Below are 24,222 nucleotides of genomic sequence, written 5' to 3' on the forward strand. Positions count from 1 at the left end.
AGATATTTATCTTTCAATTTTAATTAACAAACTCGACTCTATGGAAACAATGTGTTGCCACTGCCGGAAATAAAATACGTTTATCTTCCACTCGCCTGCGCGTTGCCATTCAGTAAAACCTAAAATACTCTCAAATTTAATCTGAAAGCTTGCTGAGTAATAAACTAAGCGGTTTAAAATCAATAAACAGAATTCTTCAGAATAATTTTTTGTAATGTGATTTGTGCGTATTTTTTTCTAATTTTTAATGCGATTGATTTAAATAAACATATATTAAAATCATGAGGTGCCTAATTAAAAGTATCCAATTAATTTATCCAAGTAATTAAAGTTTTTAAGAAATGACATTAGCTGGATTAATTACAGTTATTGTATACTTTTTCTGTTGTAAGATAACTATTTTAGGCGGCTGGCCAAGTGAGCAGCTATTTTTTAAAGAAGTAACATAGCGAATATAAAAATATCTGTGACAACCTCTAAAACTCTATCCGGAATTTTAAAGATATGGTGTATTAAAATATTTGTGATTTTGTCGCTGAATAGAGTTTTATGTGGAGCAAGTTTGAAGAACGTGATATTTAATAAAAAAAGTAAACACATTAAATTTTAATGATAAAAAGACAGAAAAAAATTTTACCCATCTTATTAAGAAAACTATATATTGATATGATAGACGGGGAAATACTGAAAAAATATTAAAATATTATCTCAACATGTAACACTGCATCCGGAAATCTAAACATATTCTATCATGCAGCATTTAAGAATTTCGCGATTGTGTTATATTATATATGGCCTGCGAAGAAAACGATGCTTAATAAAATCTTTAGGGGGGGGAAAAACAGGATTAGCAATGATATTCGCTATATTATTTCTTCAAAAGCCGCCCAAAATTATTATATTATCATAAAAAATAAAGAGTATATAATGATTTTAATGAGTCAAGCTACTGTCATTTTACTAGTGTATTATATATTTCTAATTAAACAGCTCACGATTTTAATAGATGTTTATTTAAATCTATGACATTAAAAGTATTCTTAAAAACTAAAACTGTTTCTATTGCTTTTAAATCGCTTAGTTTATTATTTCCACATTAAATTTGAAAATATCTTACTGAATGCTAAGACGTGGACGTGTGGAAGATGAAAAGATAAAAGTGTTTTTATTTCCGGCCTCCGGAGCATGTTTCTTTGATAGAGGCGAGTGGATAAATATGTTACATTTTCCCCAACAGCAACAATCTTGTGCGTCAGACTATTTCATTCTGTACAGTGTTGCCACTGCTCGCTTTCAAATCGTTGAGTTTGTTAATCGAAAATTCACTAGAGTTTTATAAAATGCGAAATAAATAATGAAACAAATTTTAAGCTCAAAATTCGGGCTTTCAGATTGAGGATTACCTTAATTAAAAGTTACCATACTCTAGACACCGTAGACTCTAGATACCGCCATTTTTTCCCAATGCGAATAACATACATACGTATATGGAGATTCTTTATTATTTAATTTCTTTAAAAATAATACACGGCGATAATGTTTATTGGCAAGAATTTGAAATGTGATGCGCCGTTTATAGTAAACCAAAGCAAAATCTCATTCCGTGGCTATAATATTCTATCTTTCAATAAGTATTTGGACACCTGTTATAAGAAAAACAAAATTCCTTCATATTCATTAGTTGCTAGAATTTCCACGAGCGGCATTTACAGCGTCATCCCTCCGGGGCATGCTTTCCACAAGTTCTTGTGTGACAGCTATTGGTATTTTTTCCACTCGGCTTGAAGAAGCCATGTAAGTTCCTTCACCGATGTTGGGCGGCTGTTGCACACCTTAATTTGGCGATCCAACTCGTCCCAGAGGTTCTCGATAGGGTTCAGATCTGGGCTGTGGATAGACCAGTCCATTTGGTTACCCCCATTGTCATCATACCAATCCATGATGTACCTCGCAGCATGACAGCTGACGTTGTCGTCCTGAAAGTAACATGGTTCCAACCCGTAAAACAGGCACAACGTAGCAAGCACGCTGTCATCTAAAATCGTGCATTATCATAAATTTGGACCAAGAGTCCTAGTCCATCATAATTCCACCTCCGCCGAACTTTACTGTGGGCAAATGCATTCTGGCAGGAGGCACTCTACAGGAAAACGCCAGACCCGCACACTGCCATCCGAATGGAGAGAAGACATTTCTACTGATCTACGGTGTAATGTCGACGTCCTTTGCGCCGCATTAACTGGGTAGCACTAATTCGTGCTTTTGTGAAGTTTGCAGCTGTCAGTGACTCTATTTTTAACGGGAAGTTATTATCGAAAATATGTAAATACCAATTTTAAAACACCGATAAGCGTAATAATGCAATTACTGCTAGAAAAAGAGTTTCTTTTAACACATATTTGCGCCATCAAGCATTTGAAAAATGTTTTTCCGTTTCCTGTTCTTGGGAAAACTTATTACTAATATACTCGTATATATACAAAATTATATTCTTTTTCCTCGCATTTTTCTCTTCTTAAACTAAACCTGTAATATATAATTGCAGTTTAGTTTCGCGTTTTTGTGTACCTGTCTAGTTATTATAATGTTACGAATAACATCATGTCATAAAGAAAGATGTGTAACAATGCAATTTTTTGATGGAAATCTGAAAAACTCCAGAAGGGGGCTAGAATGTTATTAGGGTTATATTGGAATCATTATGCACCGTTAACATAGTGTTACAGCAGTATATTTTAAGAATCAATATCTGGGAATGCGTCAGAAACATGTATACACATTTTGAACTGTCATAAAAAATTTATTTGCCAACCTACAAGGTTGAATTTCTGGGAAAAGTAAGACTGTAGTCTAATTTGAAACTACGTACACTTTCTGGACAAATAGAATATTCCAAATGGTGGTTAAAGTAAATATTGTAAATATTCAAAATGGTGTCCTTCAGCATCGATGCATTTCTGAATAAAAGTCGCGACTGATTCCGTACTTCGTACCAAAGTGTCCAATGGGATTTCAGCGCACACCGCTTGGATCTCAACCCGAAGTGTGTTAAGGTTACGTGGTTTACGCTGCTACACTTCATCTTTTACTGGTGTCGCGAGCGTGCATGAAACTCGATTCGTCCCCTACGGCCTTTCCACTAGCCTGGTACATTTTGATCCAGGTATGCTGGCATATCCGTATGATATAGTGCGGAGAGTCGCCATACTGTTGGTAGTGAAACTTGTCATTACCGAACTAATGGAAGGGAAAATGGAATCGGTAAGTAATTTTAGGTACTTTTCTACAGTTACAGTACCTTCAAAACGAAAAGGCCCAGTGAGTCCCTTAGGAGGCAGATCAGCGCCGCACATTTACAGCAGGCAAATTCACACCGTCTTCAACAGTTATGTGGAGATTATCTCGAATCCAGTGCATACAGTTATGCCTAGACAGTTCCATTAAGTTTAAATTGTGCTTCATCTAACCGAGCAAAGCTAGTTGCATCAGCCTTGGAATGTACGACGCAACTTGCCTTTCTTCAGATTGCGTAACTACGCCACTCTCATGTGAATTTTTTCCCTTGGAAGATATTTTTGGTGGACGCTGAAACAGTTCCAGCACCGCAACTGATGATTCGTCAGCAGCTGTGAGAAATCGCCCTGATCCGCCTTTATGCACAATACATACTGTTTCGTGAATCTCAATTTTTTCTTTTAGACGTATAATGTTAACCTTAGGTGGATCTGTCCCATATTCACATCTCCATTGCCTCTGAAGTGCAGCAACATCCACAAACTTCCAGTACCACTTAATAACCTGCTTCCGCGCTTGAAAGTTCTTGAAACGTACGTTCGCCATGTCGAAGTTACTCTCTTGGCCCTAAATGGGTTGTGCAGCTAGATCGACAATTTGGCTGCTACTTGCTGAGGAAACATAACATTACTTTGCATTACAAATTTAACATTGTAGGTAGGAAAATGAATTTTCTATGACAGTTCAAAGTGTGTATACTTTTTTCTGACGCACGCTGTAAAGTAATGTAACGTATGTTCTGAAGTTTGGCATGTTCTTGATATCATTTATTAAAATTTTGAATTGCAATTTATTATTTAATTTTATCAGATAAAATTATTGAAAAAAGCATACACCAGTTTTTTTTTTTTTTTTTTTTTTTTAGACCTTAACATTTTTCTGCAGCCTTTGATTACAGGTAAAATAAACAAGAATGAACTACCAGGTTTGCTTTATACGTTACAGTACTGGCGGGTAAGTTTTTATTTGTTTTTAAATTATTTGTGAAAATATCATACTAATTCACTATGATATCATAGTAATACAAATAGTTCTGTAAGATGTATTTTAGCAATAAATATAAATTTTTCTTTCTTATATAACTTATTGCTTGATTTTGATAAATTAGGAGAGACAATTTAAAATAATATATAATTTAATCGAGTAATATAAATTATTTTGAAGTTATTGCCAAGAACAGAACGCAAATGAACATAAAATTAGAGCTTAATATATTAGCATTGTTTGTTAAATTTGTACTACTGTTCTCGAATTCTGTTGATGCAGCTTAACCTTGCTGTTTATCTCTTATTTATTTGTACTCTGTAGATTAAAAGTCAGTATTATTTATCGGAGTCAGATAAGCATAGTTAAGTTCTACAACTGAAGGATTACTTCTGTCTCGCTCAGCTGTTTCAAATACCCGGACAGATTTTACTTAATGCATTCCTCAAAACTGATTAATACCCATCGGTCATTTAACTATCTTATCACCGAGAACTTTATCCAAGGTGCACACAGGGGAAACCGATTTTACACCCTCGAGAAAGGAGAAGTCCTTTTTCGTCGAGAACATCGGGGAAGAGGGCTCCGAGATTCTTCCACCCCTTTTCGCTTACTACCAAACCTTTTCGGAAGTCTTCCAGCTAACCAATATTCTTAGTTTCCCCATGCCGCATAGACACTATACACTTAAGGAAACAAGTCTTATCCAAAATTTGAAACCACGACGAACGATAGGTAGCAAGCAGCGCTCAGGATGTGCAGTTACTATTTTTGTTTTAATAGACTGGAGATATTTCAACCAAAAGAGGGAAAGGCACTATTCTTGTAGATTATTATGACCAATATCTCTGTCAGCGATATAAACCAGAAAAAATAGAAAAATGTCAGTCTTTGGATTACCAATACAAGTAGATGATTTATTTCACCATGAAATGTTTATCTCAAATACAAGAAGTTCAAAGCTGTCATTTCAGATTTACAGAGCGACAGTATTAAAATCACATACACAAAATGAGTATTTTTTCCTCAATATTTTGATGTTTGATTAACCAAAAAAAGAAAAAAAGTCTGAAAGTTTTCAGATTTTATATTACGCCCAAAGAGACCTTTTTTTATTTTCACACACATAAATTTGGGTTAATGCCCCTTCGGTTAAAATTATTTAAAAACTGCATATCTTTAAAATTTCCGATAGACAGTCTTGCACGCTGGAGCTAAAAATATTTTATTTCTTACAATGTTGCCGCTGATCGCTTTGAAATCGTTGAGTTTTCTAATCAAAATCCGTTTTTACAAAATATGGAGTAAGATAATAAAAGAAATTTGAAATACAAAATTCGGACTTCGGACTGCCCATGTTCGGATGGAGGACTACATTACTTAAATTTGATGCCTCAGATAATATTATTTTTTCCCACTACGCATTATTTAATTTCTTTAAATATAATACAGGGCGATAATATTTGGTGGCAGCAATTCAAAAGTGATTCAACGTTTTTAGTGGCTTGACGCAAAATGCTGTTTCCAGACTAATAGCCTATTCTGGGCTAATGCCTTTCTGGGCTAATAATAAAAGTGTAGAGTGCCTTTGATAGATTTTTGAAGATAGTGGGTTAACTTTTGATAATGCAGTTCGATTATTATATTTCGTTAGTCTAACCCACACTCCCTGTTCTGCTTCAGTATGCAGAATATTTTTTAAAAAATACAGAAAACCGTCGAATTAATATATTTTTATCATTGTTATCGTAAAAGATATAGAAGAACCTGTTTTATAAGCAGTGAAATTTCAAAACTTTATAATTGACACATCTTAGATGTTAAATAGTCGAAAAAAATCGAATAATTTTTGAAATCTCGATAAAAAAAGTCAAGAACTTAATTTTAAAAGGTTTTTGCTTTCGCGCTCTTCTATGGTTCAAACAGTAAAATTCTAAGATTTTTAATTCGGTCGTTATATCAGGACTTAATGTTCCGTGCATACTTTTGGCAAACATAATGGTGCTAGTAACAATGTCCTGACTCGAACAGTGAGCTGAATGCAGCTATGTTCTTAAGAATGCTAGAAGAATTACAACGTAAGAAGGGTGTAAAAGACCCTTTTATTGAAATCACTGTTTACAGCAACTCCCAACTCGGGAGTGATAACAGAAGAAATAATAATCGCGTTTGGGTCTTGAACAATCCAGCAATTTTTAAAAGTAAAACTTCAGTAGACATTTAAATAGTTGCTGTCACAGAGCTTAAACGCGAGATTGGCCTATTTATGGTGCGTAGCAAGCCTTTGCTAAGTACTAACTTATTTAAATCACTTCTATCAGTATTTGAGGAATAGTAAGGCGTAAGAATTTAAATACTAACTATTCTGGCTAACGTCCACCGAGCCGACGTGGTCTGAGACTAAAAGCTCTCTCACACTTGAGAAGTTTTTCACTAACCTTAAATACAAAACTTGGCTCCAACACAAATTAGCATAAAGCTGAACCGTGCGCTTATTTTGAAGCAAAGTTGAAATAAGAGTTCACAGGAAAGGGTAACTTAAAATAAAAAGAAACTTGGTTAGTTTAACTTAAAATCTTACAGTTAAAAGCTATATGCGAAAAATCATTTCATCATTAAATTAAAAAATATATGCAAATCGAATTTTTAAAGCGTCACTTCATGCCACTGTATAATTGTCATGCAAAATTTGAGCTCTATAGATTAACAGGAAACAGCATAAAAATCGGCGATGAACTTTTAACCAATAGCGGCCAACACCATGAATGAGCTAAAGAAGAGCGTATAAAAAAGCAAAATCTTAGCTCAATAGCTTATCAGAAAATCGTATAAAAATCGATGACAAACTTTTACCATAGCTGCAAACACCATGAAAGGGGGCTATGCTGTAAAATTATAGGGTATGTCCTTCTTATGTAGCATAAACTTAGACCAGAACCCTAAAAGACAATTGGTGAGTTCCCACGATATCTTATAAGTATCACTGAGACGGTGTAACGGCCCTTTTTATTAATCCAAATAAATTTTAACAGTCGGAAGCAACTGGTGCTTACAGAAGCCAAAAGTTTTAGCTCAAAACAAATGCCGTCTCTGTGGCTTATAAGGTATCTTATAAGTACCACAACGGACCTTTTTATTAACCCAAATAAATTTTAACAGTTGGAAGCAACTGGTGCTTACAGAAGTCAAAAGTTTCAGCTTAAAACAAACGCCGTCTCTGTGGCTTATAAGGTATCTTATAAGTACCACAGAGACGGCGTAACGGACCTTTTTATTAATCCAAATAAATTTTAACAGTCGGAAGCAACTGGTGCTTACAAAAGCCAAAAGATTTAGCTCAAAACAAATGCCGTCTCTGTGGCTTATAAGGTATCTTATAAGTACCACAACGGACCTTTTTATTAACCCAAATAAATTTTAACAGTCGGAAGCAACTGGTGCTTACAGAAGTCAAAAGTTTCAGCTTAAAACAAACGCCGTCTCTGTGGCTTATAAGGTATCTTATAAGTACCACAGAGACGGCGTAACGGACCTTTTTATTAATCCAAATAAATTTTAACAGTCGGAAGCAACTGGTGCTTACAGAAGCCAAAAGATTTAGCTCAAAACAAATGCCGTCTCTGTGGCTTATAAGGTATCTTATAAGTACCACAACGGACCTTTTTATTAACCCAAATAAATTTTAACAGTCGGAAGCAACTGGTGCTTACAGAAGTCAAAAGTTTCAGCTTAAAACAAACGCCGTCTCTGTGGCTTATAAGGTATCTTATAAGTACCACAGAGACGGCGTAACGGACCTTTTTATTAATCCAAATAAATTTTAACAGTCGGAAGCAACTGGTGCTTACAGAAGCCAAAAGATTTAGCTCAAAACAAATGCCGTCTCTGTGGCTTATAAGGTATCTTATAAGTACCACAACGGACCTTTTTATTAACCCAAATAAATTTTAACAGTTGGAAGCAACTGGTGCTTACAGAAGTCAAAAGTTTCAGCTTAAAACAAACGCCGTCTCTGTGGCTTATAAGGTATCTTATAAGTACCACAGAGACGGCGTAACGGACCTTTTTATTAATCCAAATAAATTTTAACAGTCGGAAGCAACTGGTGCTTACAGAAGCCAAAAGATTTAGCTCAAAACAAATGCCGTCTCTGTGGCTTATAAGGTATCTTATAAGTACCACAACGGACCTTTTTATTAACCCAAATAAATTTTAACAGTCGGAAGCAACTGGTGCTTACAGAAGTCAAAAGTTTCAGCTTAAAACAAACGCCGTCTCTGTGGCTTATAAGGTATCTTATAAGTACCACAGAGACGGCGTAACGGACCTTTTTATTAACCCAAATAAATTTTAACAGTCGGAAGCAACTGGTGCTTACAGAAGTCAAAAGTTTCAGCTTAAAACAAACGCCGTCTCTGTGGCTTATAAGGTATCTTATAAGTACCACAGAGACGGCGTAACGGACCTTTTTATTAATCCAAATAAATTTTAACAGTCGGAAGCAACTGGTGCTTACAGAAGCCAAAAGATTTAGCTCAAAACAAATGCCGTCTCTGTGGCTTATAAGGTATCTTATAAGTACCACAACGGACCTTTTTATTAACCCAAATAAATTTTAACAGTTGGAAGCAACTGGTGTTTACAGAAGTCAAAAGTTTCAGCTTAAAACAAACGCCGTCTCTGTGGCTTATAAGGTATCTTATAAGTACCACAGAGACGGCGTAACGGACCTTTTTATTAATCCAAATAAATTTTAACAGTCGGAAGCAACTGGTGCTTACAGAAGCCAAAAGTTTTGGCTTAAAACAAAGGCAATGGATAAACTAAAATTAATGCAATTAAATACAGCCTAACGGCTCACATTAGCGCTCAAACTGGTTCTGATCAAAGTCGGCGTAACAAACCTAATGGCAAGAATAACTGAAAACCGCAGAATACTAATCGAGTGAATCAACTTTAGCAACGTGGTCTTCAAGCAGGCAGAGCACGCTGGGATTTTACCCTCCCAACCCATCCTTTAAGCACTTTCTTCTTTCTACTTGATTTGAATATCGAGCGAGCTAAAAAATTTACATTCTGGCAAGGAAAAGGAAACGAGTCTGATAAGAAATGAATTTCGCAAAGAATAAGTTTAGAAACATAAATGATACTCTACAAAACAAAGAAATATTTTTTATTTTAGGAGAAGAAATATAGAAAGAAATATTTTTAATTTTTATTTTAGGAATAAAGTATTTTTATTTTAGAAGTCTCTGGTTGTAGGTTTTTTACTTCAGATTCTAATGGCTGAGCAATTAAAAACTGCTGAATGCTGTGTAGTTCTTCCTGGGTTCGAACCCAGAAGAACAGTCTGGCTGCAAGATTGTTTTTCATGGTTTTGCCCATGTGTAACGTGAATGCGAGTCAGTCTCTCTTAGGAAGTCCTCTAAGAAGGCATCCGTTCCCTCAGGCAGATAGACTTCATTCACTTTGCCATATTCTGGTAGCTAAACGAAAATACTTCCAGTCACAAACTAGTATTTAACAACCTGTTTTTTTGAATTAAAGTAGTCTCATGTTAATTAGAGCTCAAACTTGATTTCAGAAACTGAAATCATTTAGCACAAGTTTAGAACGAAATTAAATTCATGAAAAAACTTTTACCGGAAGTTAAAAACTTCAAAGATTACATTGAATAGTGCAAATTTATATGTTTCCTTGAAATTTAGTAAAGTGAAACTCGGAAGCTTACAGGAATACGCATTATTTCCAAGAATTCGATATCAAAATTAATTCTCTCTTTCTTAAGCAAATTTTTAAGTCGTACCAAAGTTGTCATGAATAAATAATGTGTCCCCATATACACTCCCTACATTGTCATCGAAGTTTTCCATTTTATTCAGAAGTTTAAATCGCAGTCAAAACGGAATGCGCTTCGTTTGTGTTTATTTATTGATGTCAAAGCACTAGGGGACTATCTGCTTAAAGGAAGGGGTGCCTTCGTGGAGGACTTTTTGGCTCGTATACACATCACACATTAGGAAAACCACGAAACCGCCTATGCAGCCAATCCGTTCGCCCGGATTCGAATCCCGGACCGAACTACTCCAGTGGTCAGCGACTTTACCGCCCGGCTACTGGGGGGCCCAAAATGCAATAGAAATAGATGGCTAGTTCGTTATTTTATTAACTTATGCGAACAATTTTCAAAAATATTACGGATTAAACTGTTATTAATAAATTTATTTCGAGCGACAGTGAGTTAAAAAAAATAGAGACAAAAAAAAGTATAAATAACAACCAAAAGTTTAGATATGATCCTTGTCTCTTGATTGAGGAAAATCACGTTTGTGTGTTAAGTAATGCTTATTTCATTTGTGTAATTTTAGTTATGAAAAGATGTTAGGTAATTTTTTGACTATAGGCCTTATTAAGACACAATAACACGCCGAATCATTTGCGGTTTTGCAGCTGAAGATGGTGGTTCGGTAAAACCATCGAAACTAGTCCTGTGAAAATTTTGCAAATATTACGCTGATTTTTGTTGTTTGACTTCTGAATTAGTATAGGCCTTATCTTTATATCATTACAAAATCGCATGTCATTTTGGTGAACATGCAAAGGTTAAGAGGAAAGGTCTTCGTAGAAGACGTTTCAAAGAAAACTGGTAACTATTTATATTACACAAGAAGAAAACAACGAAGGAAAAACGGCCGAGAGAATCTCTCTGTGTTCTGTGCTTTTATCCTCGAATCACTGATAAGCTAATTTTACCTATAAATGATATACGGATAGTAGATATCAAATTTAAGATTTGAAAACCTCAGCGACAAATTTTCGGCATTTTGGAAAAATGTCGTTTAATTGGAGACTTTTTGAAAATTGTAATAGCCAATGAAATTTCGTTAACCTCTCTATGGGAACACAAAGGCTTGAAATTTGTAGAACTCTTTTCCCCTTTGCCAATTTAGTACTGAAGAAGCATAGCTACTTCTCGGCAATTAGCTTAAAGACAGCGAGTTGAGTACATTCGGTGAGTTACGCTTTAGTGAGTTCAATTAGAGAGTATTTAAGGAATATCTTATAGTAAATTCTACATATTCAATATGAGTTAGTATTAAATTATGAGACACTGTTCAATAAACATCTGGATGCGGTATTTTTTCAAATTATGTTTTTAATTTATGCGATATTTTCTCCCGCCTTTCCGCTTGCCCTCGTGGTGTAACTAGAAGCACGTCCTACACGCGATCGGGAAGTCCAGTGTTCGAATCTCGGCGAGAGCACTGCTGATTTCTGCGATTCTATGATTTCTGTTAATAGGTTAATTTCTTTGCAATAATTGTATACTATGTCTTTGTAATTGTATATTCAATACGTAAGTCTAATATTAATGTAAAATTACTATGTAAATGTCTTGGTAGGCTAGCATCCGATGCGGGCCAACTAAAAGCCCAGCGGGGTACAGTAGTGCGGCGGAGCAACACCTGTAAAAGTCATTGACGAAGTTCTGGTGCTCCGTCCACTTTTCCCTGTCCCTGTCCCTGCTGATTTCTGCGGGTTGTTGAAGTGCTAATACAGAAAACATGTCAATCGTATATTCTGTGAATGAGGATATCATTTTGAAAAAAAAAAAATTACATTGATCAATACTTTTCACGGCAATCGGCGTTGAATTGTTCGTTACTTAATTTATTAACATCAGAAACCGTTTGCATACTGACGGTTTATTCAAAGTTAAAAAAAGCAAACATTTCGGAGTTCAGTTTGTGTACGGCCCCTAAATATGATCTCCAACTTTAGTATGAAGTATGTCCTTCAAGTTTTGGCTTTACGTTAACTTTAAATTAAATACCTCAATTTATCTCGATCAAACTTTAAGTACGGGACTCAAACGTTTGTGTTTTAGTTTTTTATAGTGAGTATAAAATTTTCTTAAGTACAGGTAAAATAAACGGGGAAATGTACAAAAATGTTAAATTTCGAAACGTTTGTAGAGACATTAGGATTTTTTTGGAAGCAAGCGAGATGAAAAATTAGCAACGCCTTCTCAGGGAATCGAACCACGGACCTCTGGAATATAGGCCCAGCGTGCAGAACCACTACGTCACGAAGGCACGCTAGGAAGGCGGGAGAAATACCTTATATACTCCCCCTTTTAGAGGGGGACTGGGGTTTTTAGGGGACCCAATTGACAAATCCTGGATGAGGAGAATCATCATCCAACGCCCTTTTAGTTCGGGCGCCACTGTAGAGACATTAGGCTAATTGGAAAAAGCCGGAGAGATGAAAAATTAGCAACCGCCTTCGCCGGGAATTGAACCGCAGACCTCTGGAACACCGGCCCAGCGTGCAGAACCACTACACCACGAAGGCACGCTAGGAAGGCGGGAGAAATACGTTATACCTTTACGAATTTTTTTAAAATTTAAATATGCTAAAATATAAATGTTTGCATCATTTAAGGCATTTTTGTAAGTGGAAGTATATCCTTACGACCAGGGCTACATAAATATAGGCCGGTAAGATCTTTGATGGATATGATTATAAAGTTTAAGATCCTTCACTGCTGTAAAAAGGGTTATTCACTGCTATGCAGTACTTTTAAAATCTTCGTAATACAGCAAAAATACAATATTTTAAATACGCAAACACAAATGCATACATATACATACATATTTACAAAAATATACGCAAGCAAACAAAATTTACACTCACGCACGCATGTACCCTGTCAAGACAATTTAAGCTTACATCGGCCGTAATAACATTAAGTTTAACGCTACGATGCATTAGACAAAAATTGATAAACAAAACATGCTGATACTAGCAAAAAGGAGCAATAATGCACGTTATTAAACTGATATCAAAATATTGAGCAATAAATAGATTAGGTTCCTTAGCAAGTTAATTAACAGTTACAGATACGATATTGCATTCAGATACAGTTTAAAATTTGAGTATGAATGCCTAGCTCTGCGTAAGTACAAAATTATATTTTACACTAAAGCTGCTATAGGATTTTTTGTTACTGGCCCTTAATTGCATAAATATAACAAGAAAATTTGCATTAAAAAATTAGTCTTGCATGCAGAAAAGAGTCACGATTAAAAGTTTATTATTGCTATACATTACATGCGATATCTGTGTAGCACTTGTATATTACGTAATCTGATATTGGCAGTAATAGATAATAAAATAGACTATATTGAACTAATTGAAATAATGCACTCTCACTGCCGTACCAAAGGTCTCAGATTCGAATGTCGGAGAAGGCATGGATATTTGTAAATGCAAAGTGTTTGTGCGTCATGAGGGAACTCTAAATACGCGGCGAGCCGAATGCTCTCTCGACAGGCTGTGGTAGGAGATGAGAGGTGGGAGACCATCAGATTCCTCCCCCGGGGTTCTCTCACTCAAAATTGGGGACGAAACTTAGCTAAAGTCGGCTTGTCACCTTCAAAGCTGTTTGACTCCTTTCCACTTGAAGTCCTCCACGAAGGCATCCCTCCCTTAAGGCAGATAGCCCTCGAGGGCTTTGCCGTAATCTAATAAACCATAGGAGGCAACGGTGGCTTAACCTATTATTAAAGACACCACCACTTCCCGCCAAAGCCTGTAAATGGCTTCAGCCTGCCATTGGAGGGTGGGGATATTGTGTTTTACCTTTTTTGTTTTACAATTAATGATGTCCATGTTTGGCTATGCCCATTTATGATCCATTATTTTGATTATAATTTTAGGTTATGAATTTATGAGCAAATTACTGGTGTAAAGTTTCAATAAGCAATCATTTGTGGCCCGGGAACCAACTAATCCATTCTTCGTCCTTTTAATTCCCATGAGGAAAAATGGCATCGCTTTACTAACATTTCGGTAAACGAACGAGCTGCAGGAACAAAATAATTTCGTGTACTGAGGTTTAAATGTATTCAGAGAAATAAAAGCCTATTCAGCAATATAATCATCTTTATCTTTGAAATCCTGTCTTGTGACAAAAATTTATTATTTTTGAAATTTAGTTCAGTATTGTTACCAAAATATATTATAAATTCTATGTGAAATGCACATTTTCTTGCTGAGAATGACGGTCTTATTTACAGGCAGCATTTGCGAAGCATGATCCTAACAACAGAAGCAAAACTAGCAGTTTCAATTTCAGAGGCCTTTTATGGGATGCTGGTGAGTTTAATTATTTATAAAATTGTATTAGTTTGATATAATTATTTATAAAATTGTATTAGTTTGATATAATTATTTATAAAATTGCATTAGATTGCTATTAAATGAAGCTTATCCCAGAGCACTCTTGATTAACTTGTCTGTTATGTGAATGAGTATGTATAATTTGAGTTATACTTGCTAACATCCTGCTAAACTTTAAAGGAAAGTTTCCAGATATTGATGTATTACGAATCTGACCCTGACTCGATAGGTGATTTAGCTCGGACGTATATTGTACACCTCGCACAAGTAAAAATCGGACAGTTCTGTATCTCCCGTTCTACCGGGCGGGTTGACGAAATTTAACTTGCGTTTCTAATGCCTCGAAAGCACGATTTAGATTATATATTAAATTTTTATATAGCATCGTTCTAGCGTAGGTATTCTGACCCTAAAATGGAATTTTTCTGAAAGGACGCATAATTTTTTTTTTTTTTTTTTTTTTTTTTTTATATATATATATATATATATATATTGACTCTACGACTCAAATTATGCCAAAGTGCCAAGCTTTGTAAAATCGCACGAGCAGTTTTTTAAAAATTAGCTCTCAAAATTTTAGCTTCTCAATGTTTATTGAATTTGTTATGTATTTATTAAAATCTCTTTTTTTACTTCCTTGTACGAAATAAAAAGGAAGTCTTGTAATAGCGAAAAATTTCGGATATCATATTTCAACGAAAATATCCATTTTGACCGCTATCGAATGCAATTTAACGTTGTTTCCGCGTGCCATCTGTACGTAAGGGCAGAATAAATAACTCGTTTTCCCCCAAAAAATTATAAAACTGATTTAAAAGGAATTCTGAAGAGAATTTTTCGTGGCGTACGTACGTATTTCGCATAACTCAAAAACGAGTAGCCTCAGAACGTTGAAATTTTGTATATAAGACTGCTATAACATGTAATATTCGTATTTTGGTTGCAATCGGCCGCACCAAACTTATAAAAATATATTTATATATATATTCGCCCAGCTCAGTAATCTCAGTGTATGTATTCTTATATGTTCGTAAATTGTGCATTTTTAGCTTTAAAAATTATATAATTCTGTTGTTTTTATATTCCGGTTAAAGTTTTTATGCCTTTAGTAAATCTGCATGCAATCGTTTTAGAATTATCAACAACTTAAAAGTTGTTTAAGTGCCGCTAAGCCTAAATATTTCTGCCATGGCGGCCATGTTTATTTACATTTCAAACATTATAATAGTAAATTTGTTGCCAATCTAGAGAAAGTAAGCTTCGAAATAACAAAGATAACGCTTTCATTTATTATTGCGAATTAAATCATGCTTAATCCATTCTCGGATTTATTCGAGGAAATAAGTGTTTAATATTTACTTCGTAATTTTCAATACAGATATTTTGAGTTTTTATGTATTTTTGCCTTGTCGCAAAGTGAGAACCCAATTAATTGAATGAGAAATACTAAATCGTCTGCGAAAAACTGTTTCGTTTTTGTTTTGTTTGCTTAATTTCTTTCATACATCGTTCTAGCTTTATTATAGTATTTGAATAGAACATGTGGCAAGGATAAGATAATTCTTCAAATGAGTAGCCTCAGAACGTTGAAATTTTGTATATAAGACTACTATAACATGTAAATGGGCACCTCATATTTTGGTTTCAATCGGCCGCGCCAAACGTATATAAATATATTTATAAATATATCCACTCTGTTACCCGGCTCAGTGATCTCAGTTTCTTTACGCTTATATGTTTGTAAATTGTACATTTTTTTGCTTTAAAAATGATTGAATTATGTCGTTTTTATCTTCCGGTTAAAGTTTTTATGCCTTTCGTAATTCTGGAAGCAATATTTGTACAATTATCAACGATTTAAAAGCTGTTTAAGTGCGGTTCAGTTTTAAATAACATAACGAGCATATTTGTTTACATTTGAAACAGCAGAATTGTAGATTTGTTGCCAATCTAGACAGACTAAGCTTCGCAATACAAAAATAACGCCTTCATTTATTATTGCGAATTAAATCATGCTTAATCCTTTCTGGAATTTTTTTGAGGAAATAAGTATTTAAGATTTACTTCGTAATTTTTAATACCGATATTTTGAGTTTTAATGTATTTTTGCCTTGTCGCGAAGTGAAAACTGAATTAATTGAATGAGAAATACTGAATCGTCTCTGAAAAACTGTTTCTTTTTTTGTTGTGGTTTGCTTACTTTCTTTTATGCATCCTTTTAGATTTATTATAGTATTTGAATAGAACATGTGGGAACGATTAGATAATTCTTAAGATGATATAAATTTTGTGCATTCTGTGTTAAAAATATGAATGAAATGTAAAGCTGTTAAGTGAATCTAGGACTAGAGTGTCCTTATGGTAAACGAATTTTAAAGAGTTCATTTATTCCGTTGTGGTTTATGCGCTATCGACGAAGTCGATTTCATTCAATCCAATGAGTTTAAATGAAATGCAAGAGAAATTGTGTATAATTTAATATTCCGTACAAGGAAGTCATGTGGTGTACATATCAGGTTTTTTTAAATTAAACTTGATTCATTCTTTCATAGTTCGAAATTTAGATTGAATCCAAATAAAATTCACAGCTATATTCTGATTCGTTTTTAAAATTTGTATTTTTTAGTAATTTTATATTCTGATTGTTTTTTTAAATTTGTATTTTTTAGTAATTTTTATAAATACAAAATTTTTACCATCACCTTAAAGTAGGCATAGCTGCAAAACATTAAAATTTTTTATTGAAAAATTTCCCAAGATTTGCATGAATTTATACACTAGCGAGTTTTCAAATTTAAAATATTTGTTCTAAGCGATAATAACGCCAAATATGGTTTACTCACTTTATTAAAATTATTTCAAAGAATTAACGAGGTACTTCTTTTTCGTCTCATGTACAGCGAAAGGAAAAGGAAATTAGGTTGCCATGAATTAAGAATTTCGCCAAGTGCCATTCTTGGCTCAAACTTAAAAATACGCTCCAGTATAAATTTTTAAATTTCTATTAAAAATTTGTAGTAGTAGAGTAGAAATACGAGAAAAAATTCGGTATATCATTTCAGAAAAAGCCCGATTTTGTGTCAAAATACCTGTGTTAGAATAGTGCTATACATATAAATATAATATATACTAAGTCACGCTTTCGAAGCATGAAAAACGCAAATTAAATTTCGTCCAACGGTTCAGTATAACAAGAAATATAGAACTGTCCCAAATTTTGTGTGTGTGCAAAATGTACGAAAAGGTATTATACTCTAGTATACTAGAGTTTGATCTTAAACGTTTTGATCTCGCTGCCTACATGCATATCGTTGCGACTTTTTCTGAATCACACATATAGTTAATGACTCAACATATGCTTAAACATATACAGTGGGGCACATAAATGTACATTTGCTTTTTTTCGGGAGAGAGGGGAAGATCCCCGAGAACAAATTATGCAACCATCAAGTTATTATAAATCAGGTAAATATACACCGTCGCTACAAAATCTCTTAACCAGTTTTTACTTTCGCAATATATACTTCCAGTCATAAAAACGTTTTAAATGACTCAGAGTCTTGTTTAGACTTCTACATTTAGAGAAATAAATTTTATGAAATTATGATATCTAATTTTTATAATAATTACGTTTCTGCGGTCCTTATACTTATTTTTTTTTTAAATCCTGTTGTCGTCATAAATATAAAATAAAACAAGTCTAACACCGGTACATAAAAAATTGACCGAAATATTTAATATTAAAATATCAGACCATATCCAAGTGCCTTACAAATTTAAAGTGCGAAATGTTTGCATTTTTACGTAACTAAAAATAAAATATCTGTTTAGAAAAAGCTTTATGAGGTTAAGAGGTAAAGTAAAAACATTTCTTTACTGATTTACTGTGAAAAATATTGATCAGTCTAACTACTTCTTACTTCCTTGTATGAACCAAAGGAAGTATTGTAACCGCGAAAAATTTCCAGTATCATATTTATGAATTATTATTAGGAATTTTTAGTCCAAGGAGCAGTTTGCCCAGAAGGACTAATTTCGTTTTGGCATTTTGCGTTGGTTTACTATAAATGCCGGTTCACTTTTCAAATTGTTGCCACCAAGTATTAGAGCTCTGCATTATATTTAAAGAAATTAAATCATGAAGAATCTGCATAAATGTATGTATGTTTCTCGAATTGTGATAAAATAACGGTACCTAGAGACATCGAATTTTGAATAACGTAATCCTCCACCGAATATGGGCATCTGGAAGCCCGAATTCGGAATCTGAAATTTGTTTTATTATCTATTTCATATTTAGTAAAGCTTTAACGAATTTTTGATTAACAAACTCAAGGATTTCAAAACGAGCAATGGCAACACTATACGAAAAAGGGGGGAAAAAACAACATTTTTATCTCCAGCGCGCGAGACTGTGTATCGGAAATTCTAAAGATATGCTTGCTTTTTAAAATTATTTTGCGATATTGCTGTTGAATTGAATTTTATGGTTTAAGTGCGAAGAATATGATATTTACTAAATGAAGGTAATACACAAAACGTTAAATAAACACCCCTTTGGGCGTAAGGTAAAATCTGAAAGCTTTCAGATTTTTTTTTTATTTTTATAGATTTAGTTTTATTTTTAAACATGCATACTTTTTATAATTTAGTTAAGGTTTAATTTTTATATATTTGTGTATCGTTTTCTTGGGAATAAATTCAGATACAGTTTTGAAAATTAGTATAAATTTTATTTTACTTAATTTATTGTTATACGTAATAGAACATTATTTGTGTTTCTATAACGTATTTAACTAAAAGACAGCATTTAAATTTTTATAGTGAAAACTTAAAAAAAAATATTGATATAACATTTAATGTTTTTTAATGTGTGTTCTACGTCGTTAATTTCTTATGAATTGTTCTTCTAAAATTTTTCTGAAAAGAAAACTTCCGTTACCCTGAACTTTCTTCTCTTTCACGTTATATTCGAGATACCTAATTTCGGCCCACATATAAGAACTGTTAAATCTGATAATTACCAACAGTTGCTTTTTCTTTGATATGTAGTATTTTGCAACTAATCATGTGATTGTCTCTTCACTTAATGCAAGAAAAGGTTTCGTCTAATACAGGTATCCTATTAATTTTTGTTTTCTTAGAAAAACATTACATAAATTTTTAGAAGAGTACAAGAAATGACGTCTTCGTATTAATAAATTTTAAGATTTTATCAAAAGTTCATATTATTAGCTCACATAATGTTGCAATTAATTAACTAAAATAACTTTCTTTCTTATAATATTGCTTCTTTTGCATTTTTTCCTAGGTCTCACTGTCAGTAACAAAGTGCTTGAATGCGCTGTTTTACGTTTCACGAAGAACAGCGTACTTACTTCAGAAGCCTTTCTGGTCGCTCTAGTCAAACTTTATCTAGCCCATGGTGAGTGCTTTTTACTTGTTTGAACGAAGTAAAGGATGTATTATAATCGCCAAAATTTAGCGTAAGATGTTTTAACGAAAATTTCTATTTTGAATGCAATTGAATATCTCGAATGCAATTGAACGATTCGATAGAATAAAGGACGGTATTTTCCAAAACGGATTGTAAAATAGATTTAAAATGGATTCAGAAAGAATTTTTTTGTGGCATATGTATGTATCTCGCATAACTCAAAAACAATTAGCCGTAGAACGTTAGAATTTTGTATATGGGGACTGCTATAATACCTAGTTGGCCACTTTCGTTTTTTGTTGCAATCGGCCGCACCAACCATATAGTACTTATATACTCTTCCTCTTACCCAGTTCGATGAACTCATTTTTTTTTTTTTTAAATTCTTATGTGTTGGTAAATTGTGCAAGTTTATTTTAAAAGTGAACGAATTAAATTGTTCGTATATTTCGGTTAAGGTTTTTATACCTTTAATTAATCTGTGTGCAATAGTTTTAGAATTATCAGGAATTTAATAGTGTAAGTGGTGGCTAGGCCTAACGTGGCGGCTGTTTGTTTGCATTTGAAACTGTGAATTGTATAATGAATTAAGTCAGTTGGGCCACCATCTTAAGTGTCTTTTTGCCCAGTGGGAGCAAACGCTATGTTGAAAGTTTTATGCACCGAAAATTTCGTCTTCCTGCCCGATGGCCGAATTGTTTATTTTGGCCTAGAAACTCTAATTTCAAAAGTCGTTTTTTTCTTTTAAACTTGTATTTGATGTTTATGTTTTCTGTATTTTACAAATGGTAATGGAGGTCTTTCTGAGTCTTTATGTATTTTTGTTTTGCCGCGAAGTGAGAACTAAATTTTTTTAATGCGAAATAAGCTTCAACGAGGTGTAGCAAAAATTGTGCTTAATTCAATGAGCCGTTGGAGGAAGTCATAGGCTGTCCGTATCAGATTTTTTAATATTGCGTTATATCGTGTTCTTTGTTTCCTCTTTATATTAATTGATAAAGCAAGACTTGTTTCTGCTTAATTTTTTGTCACAAATTACATGTTTTACGTTAAAGATAACATAGCACTACGAATCAGCGTAAGCGTAAATTTGCAAAGCTGTAGATTCGAAGTTTAATTAGAATCTATATCTTCAACTGCCAGGCGTGAAAATAACGAAGACTATTGTCTATTGACTATTTTGTCTATTGTTCTTGAGTGCTTGTTATTGCATGTATGCACTCAATAACAATAGACAAAAATTTCCAAAAAAGATCCAGCTAAGGAAGAGGAAATAAAGCTTATGGCGTCATCTGTTGACAAAAAGTGAAAAGAAGAAGATAAAAGTAAATTAAAATTAGGATCATTAACTAGCACTGATTATGAATATTCTAAATTTCCAAGAGACCTCTAGATTCCAAGAGACTATTTCATAGCTGTTTGCACTTTTTGCCAATATATGGCACCATTGGCTTTATTTCCTCTTCCTCAGCTGTAAGATTTGGATTTTTTTTTCCGTTTGTATTGCGAGGGTGCATGATTCTCCTCCGTCATTTTCAGCCCTGCAACTGAAGAAGCAGGCTTTGTTTAACCTTCGAAACTAGCGCAGCAAGTTTACGCAACTTAACGCTCATTCTTGTTGCTATAGTATTTTTGTTCTTCGACGTGTTATTTTAATTATTACTACATATCTTATAAATTAATACTATCCATTTTCTGAATTCTTATTTTGAAAGTAATGGTCTTGAATATAAAGTAATGTGTTTGTAAACGATTCACTATATTGATAATGGATCGTCTGTAGAAATTTGTAGCAAAGTATGCTTTTCAAAGATTAATCGTTTAGCAAGTCGTTAAAAATAAATTTAAGCTACTACTTTATTGCTTTTTTTTTTTTTTTTTTTTTTTTTTTTTTTTTTCATTGTTTGACCTTGTGTCTTGCAGAGAGATTCACCACAGTTGAAAAGAAAATGAAAGAGAATGGAATGACATTAGAAGAGGTATATAATCCTTTATTTTGTTAAAAAGATTTTTTTAGACTTCAATATTACTAGATTCTAATTTAAGAAACTGTTATAAACAGTGCTTCAACATGCATGTTATCTCAATAATAAAAAAACTAACCTGAATTATAATGAATTATAAAGAAAAATTTCTTTTTTAAAAAAGAAAACATATATTTTAAGCTAAATGTAATATGAAGATTTTAACTGCAAACTTTCAGAACTGGTTTTACTAAGTATTGCGTTCTACCAAGTGGAAATTTTGTTTTACTTGTTATTGTTACTTATGTTCACTTGTCTGACGTAGTCAACCCAAGCGACTATAAGAACTAACTGTCCTATGAATTCCTATCAATAGGAACTCATAGAAAGACTCTGAGTAGGATAAAAGGAACTCTTTTTCTTTTTAAACTTTTTAATTAAAAATGGTTCCTTTTTTCTAAATAACGACAAACTTAAAACCCAAGTATCGTTGGAACACCGACATCAAGAGATTACAAGATATCGAGAGTTGCTTTTTGCACATAGATTGTGATGAATTCTAGAATTCTTTATACTTATGGAATAATAGAAGCTTTACAAGTAGCTGGATTGGATTATTGTGTTATAGCAAAATACGTGAGCTTGCAAAAGGACTAACTGCCAAAGGAGAGGGATGCTTTCATGAAGGACGTTGCCTCTCACGAGCTTGGCTGCGATGCTGGTAATCATGATCACAGAGTATCAGCTGCCGCCATTTTTAGTCCGAGGAGTCGCTCGCGATGTACCGAAAGTTGTCATGATTTTAAGAAAAGTTAAGTTAAGCTCATTAAATTTGTAGCGTTGTGTTATGAGTGATATTCAAAATAAAATCCGCTGCACAAATTGGAGAGTTTTTTGATTTGTTGTGTACAGAAAAAGAGATCCCTCGTTTTTAAAATTGCGATGTTGCAGTGTAGGTGTGTGTGTGATTACGGCAAAGCCTCGAGGGCTATCTGCCCAAGGATGCCTTCGGAGAGGACTTTCTAAGGAACACTGGTTCGTATACAAGTTATACATGGAGAAAACCACGAAAACGCCCAAGCAGCCAGCCCGTTCGCGGGATTCGAACCTCGGACCGAACAACCAGTGTTCAGCGACTTTACCGCTCGGCCGCTGGTGGGCGTTGAAATGCAGGAACTCTCTCTAACATAACTCTATGAACAGAATTGTATTAAATGTTCAAAAAAAAATCCAGAAGGGTGTTTTATTTTGTCGTATTTGACTAAACATTATGTGTCGTAGCTTTTTGCAGTCAGATGAATAAAAATATATATAGATGAGAAAATTTTGACTTTTACTTATGACATTTGAATTATAGCAAAGCACAAAAGGTTGGCTGCATAAGGAAAGAAATGCTTTCGTGGAAGACTTTCTAAAAGAAAATTGGCTAGATTCGTGTTATAGGGAGGGGGAATGAAACTCCCATGGAGCTGAACATATTTCCCAGGATTTGATCACGTATGGAACTATTCTTGGGCGAACCAGTAGCCATGGGGTTAATACTGCTGAATATTGATAGTTCAACCCGGGTTCAAACCCCGATGAATGGGCTCACTGAGTAGGTGTTTTCATAGCTTTTTCACATGTGGTTGTGGATACGAGCCAATTTCCCTTACAACAGCTTCCACGAAAGCATGCCTTGTTTTAGTGCTTTGATGTCTAAATAACCTAACCGAACTATCCGTGTTCGGAGATATTATTGCAGATACATTAATGGGCTTTTCTGTTCAAAAGCAGCTCAGAGTTTTTCAGAAGCCATTCTTAATATTTATTATGAGTTACTATGTTTTTGGATAAATTTAAGTATTAATTTTCTATTAAAGAAAATACTGAAGTGAAATTCATTGCTAACTTTTTTTCCGCTGTATTCTTCTATTATCGATATTGGATTTAGAAATGCATTATATATTCATGAATGCATTTATATAAGTACGTACTTATGCATTTTTGGGTGGGTGTACATACATACATACGTACATATGCACGCGCATACATACATACATACATACATTTCTGAATCCGGTAGCGATGACAGAAAGGATACGTTTTTTCATTAAACACTACTCACTATTTGAATACGTGAAGGAAATATCAAATAGTAATTGTCGCATTAAAATATTACGTTTTATTTCGGTATGTAATGTACGGTTTATATGCCTGAAATTTGAATAATATCTCATATTTATTAACTACTATTCCCACCAGATTATCTTTTATAATTGTGTTATAATAGCTTTTTTAATCCATTATCATTCTTAAACATTCTTTCTTAGATATTATGAAATAATCTTTGTTGAATGTTTTTTTTTTTTTTTTTTC

The 24,222-nt window shown here is 33.7% G+C and overlaps 1 protein-coding gene across 5 annotated transcripts in view; it reads left to right on the forward strand.

Annotated features, from left to right (window-relative positions):
- LOC118192048 (calpain-9-like) overlaps positions 1-24,222 on the forward strand; it is a 390,870-nt gene that overhangs the window by 361,999 nt on the left and 4,649 nt on the right. For all 5 annotated transcript variants that reach the window (XM_085816136.1, XM_085816138.1, XM_085816135.1 and 2 more), the window contains 4 exons: positions 4,180-4,248; positions 14,361-14,439; positions 19,775-19,888; positions 21,824-21,879. In XM_085816136.1, the coding sequence (XP_085672262.1) occupies positions 4,180-4,248; positions 14,361-14,439; positions 19,775-19,888; positions 21,824-21,879 (318 nt within the window). The remainder of the gene's footprint in view (positions 1-4,179; positions 4,249-14,360; positions 14,440-19,774; positions 19,889-21,823; positions 21,880-24,222) is intronic.

The sequence above is a fragment of the Stegodyphus dumicola genome, chromosome 4, assembly GCF_044657685.1.
Source record: "Stegodyphus dumicola isolate Sdum_Otavi_A_Nest chromosome 4, ASM4465768v1".
Classification (NCBI taxonomy): domain Eukaryota; kingdom Metazoa; phylum Arthropoda; class Arachnida; order Araneae; family Eresidae; genus Stegodyphus; species Stegodyphus dumicola.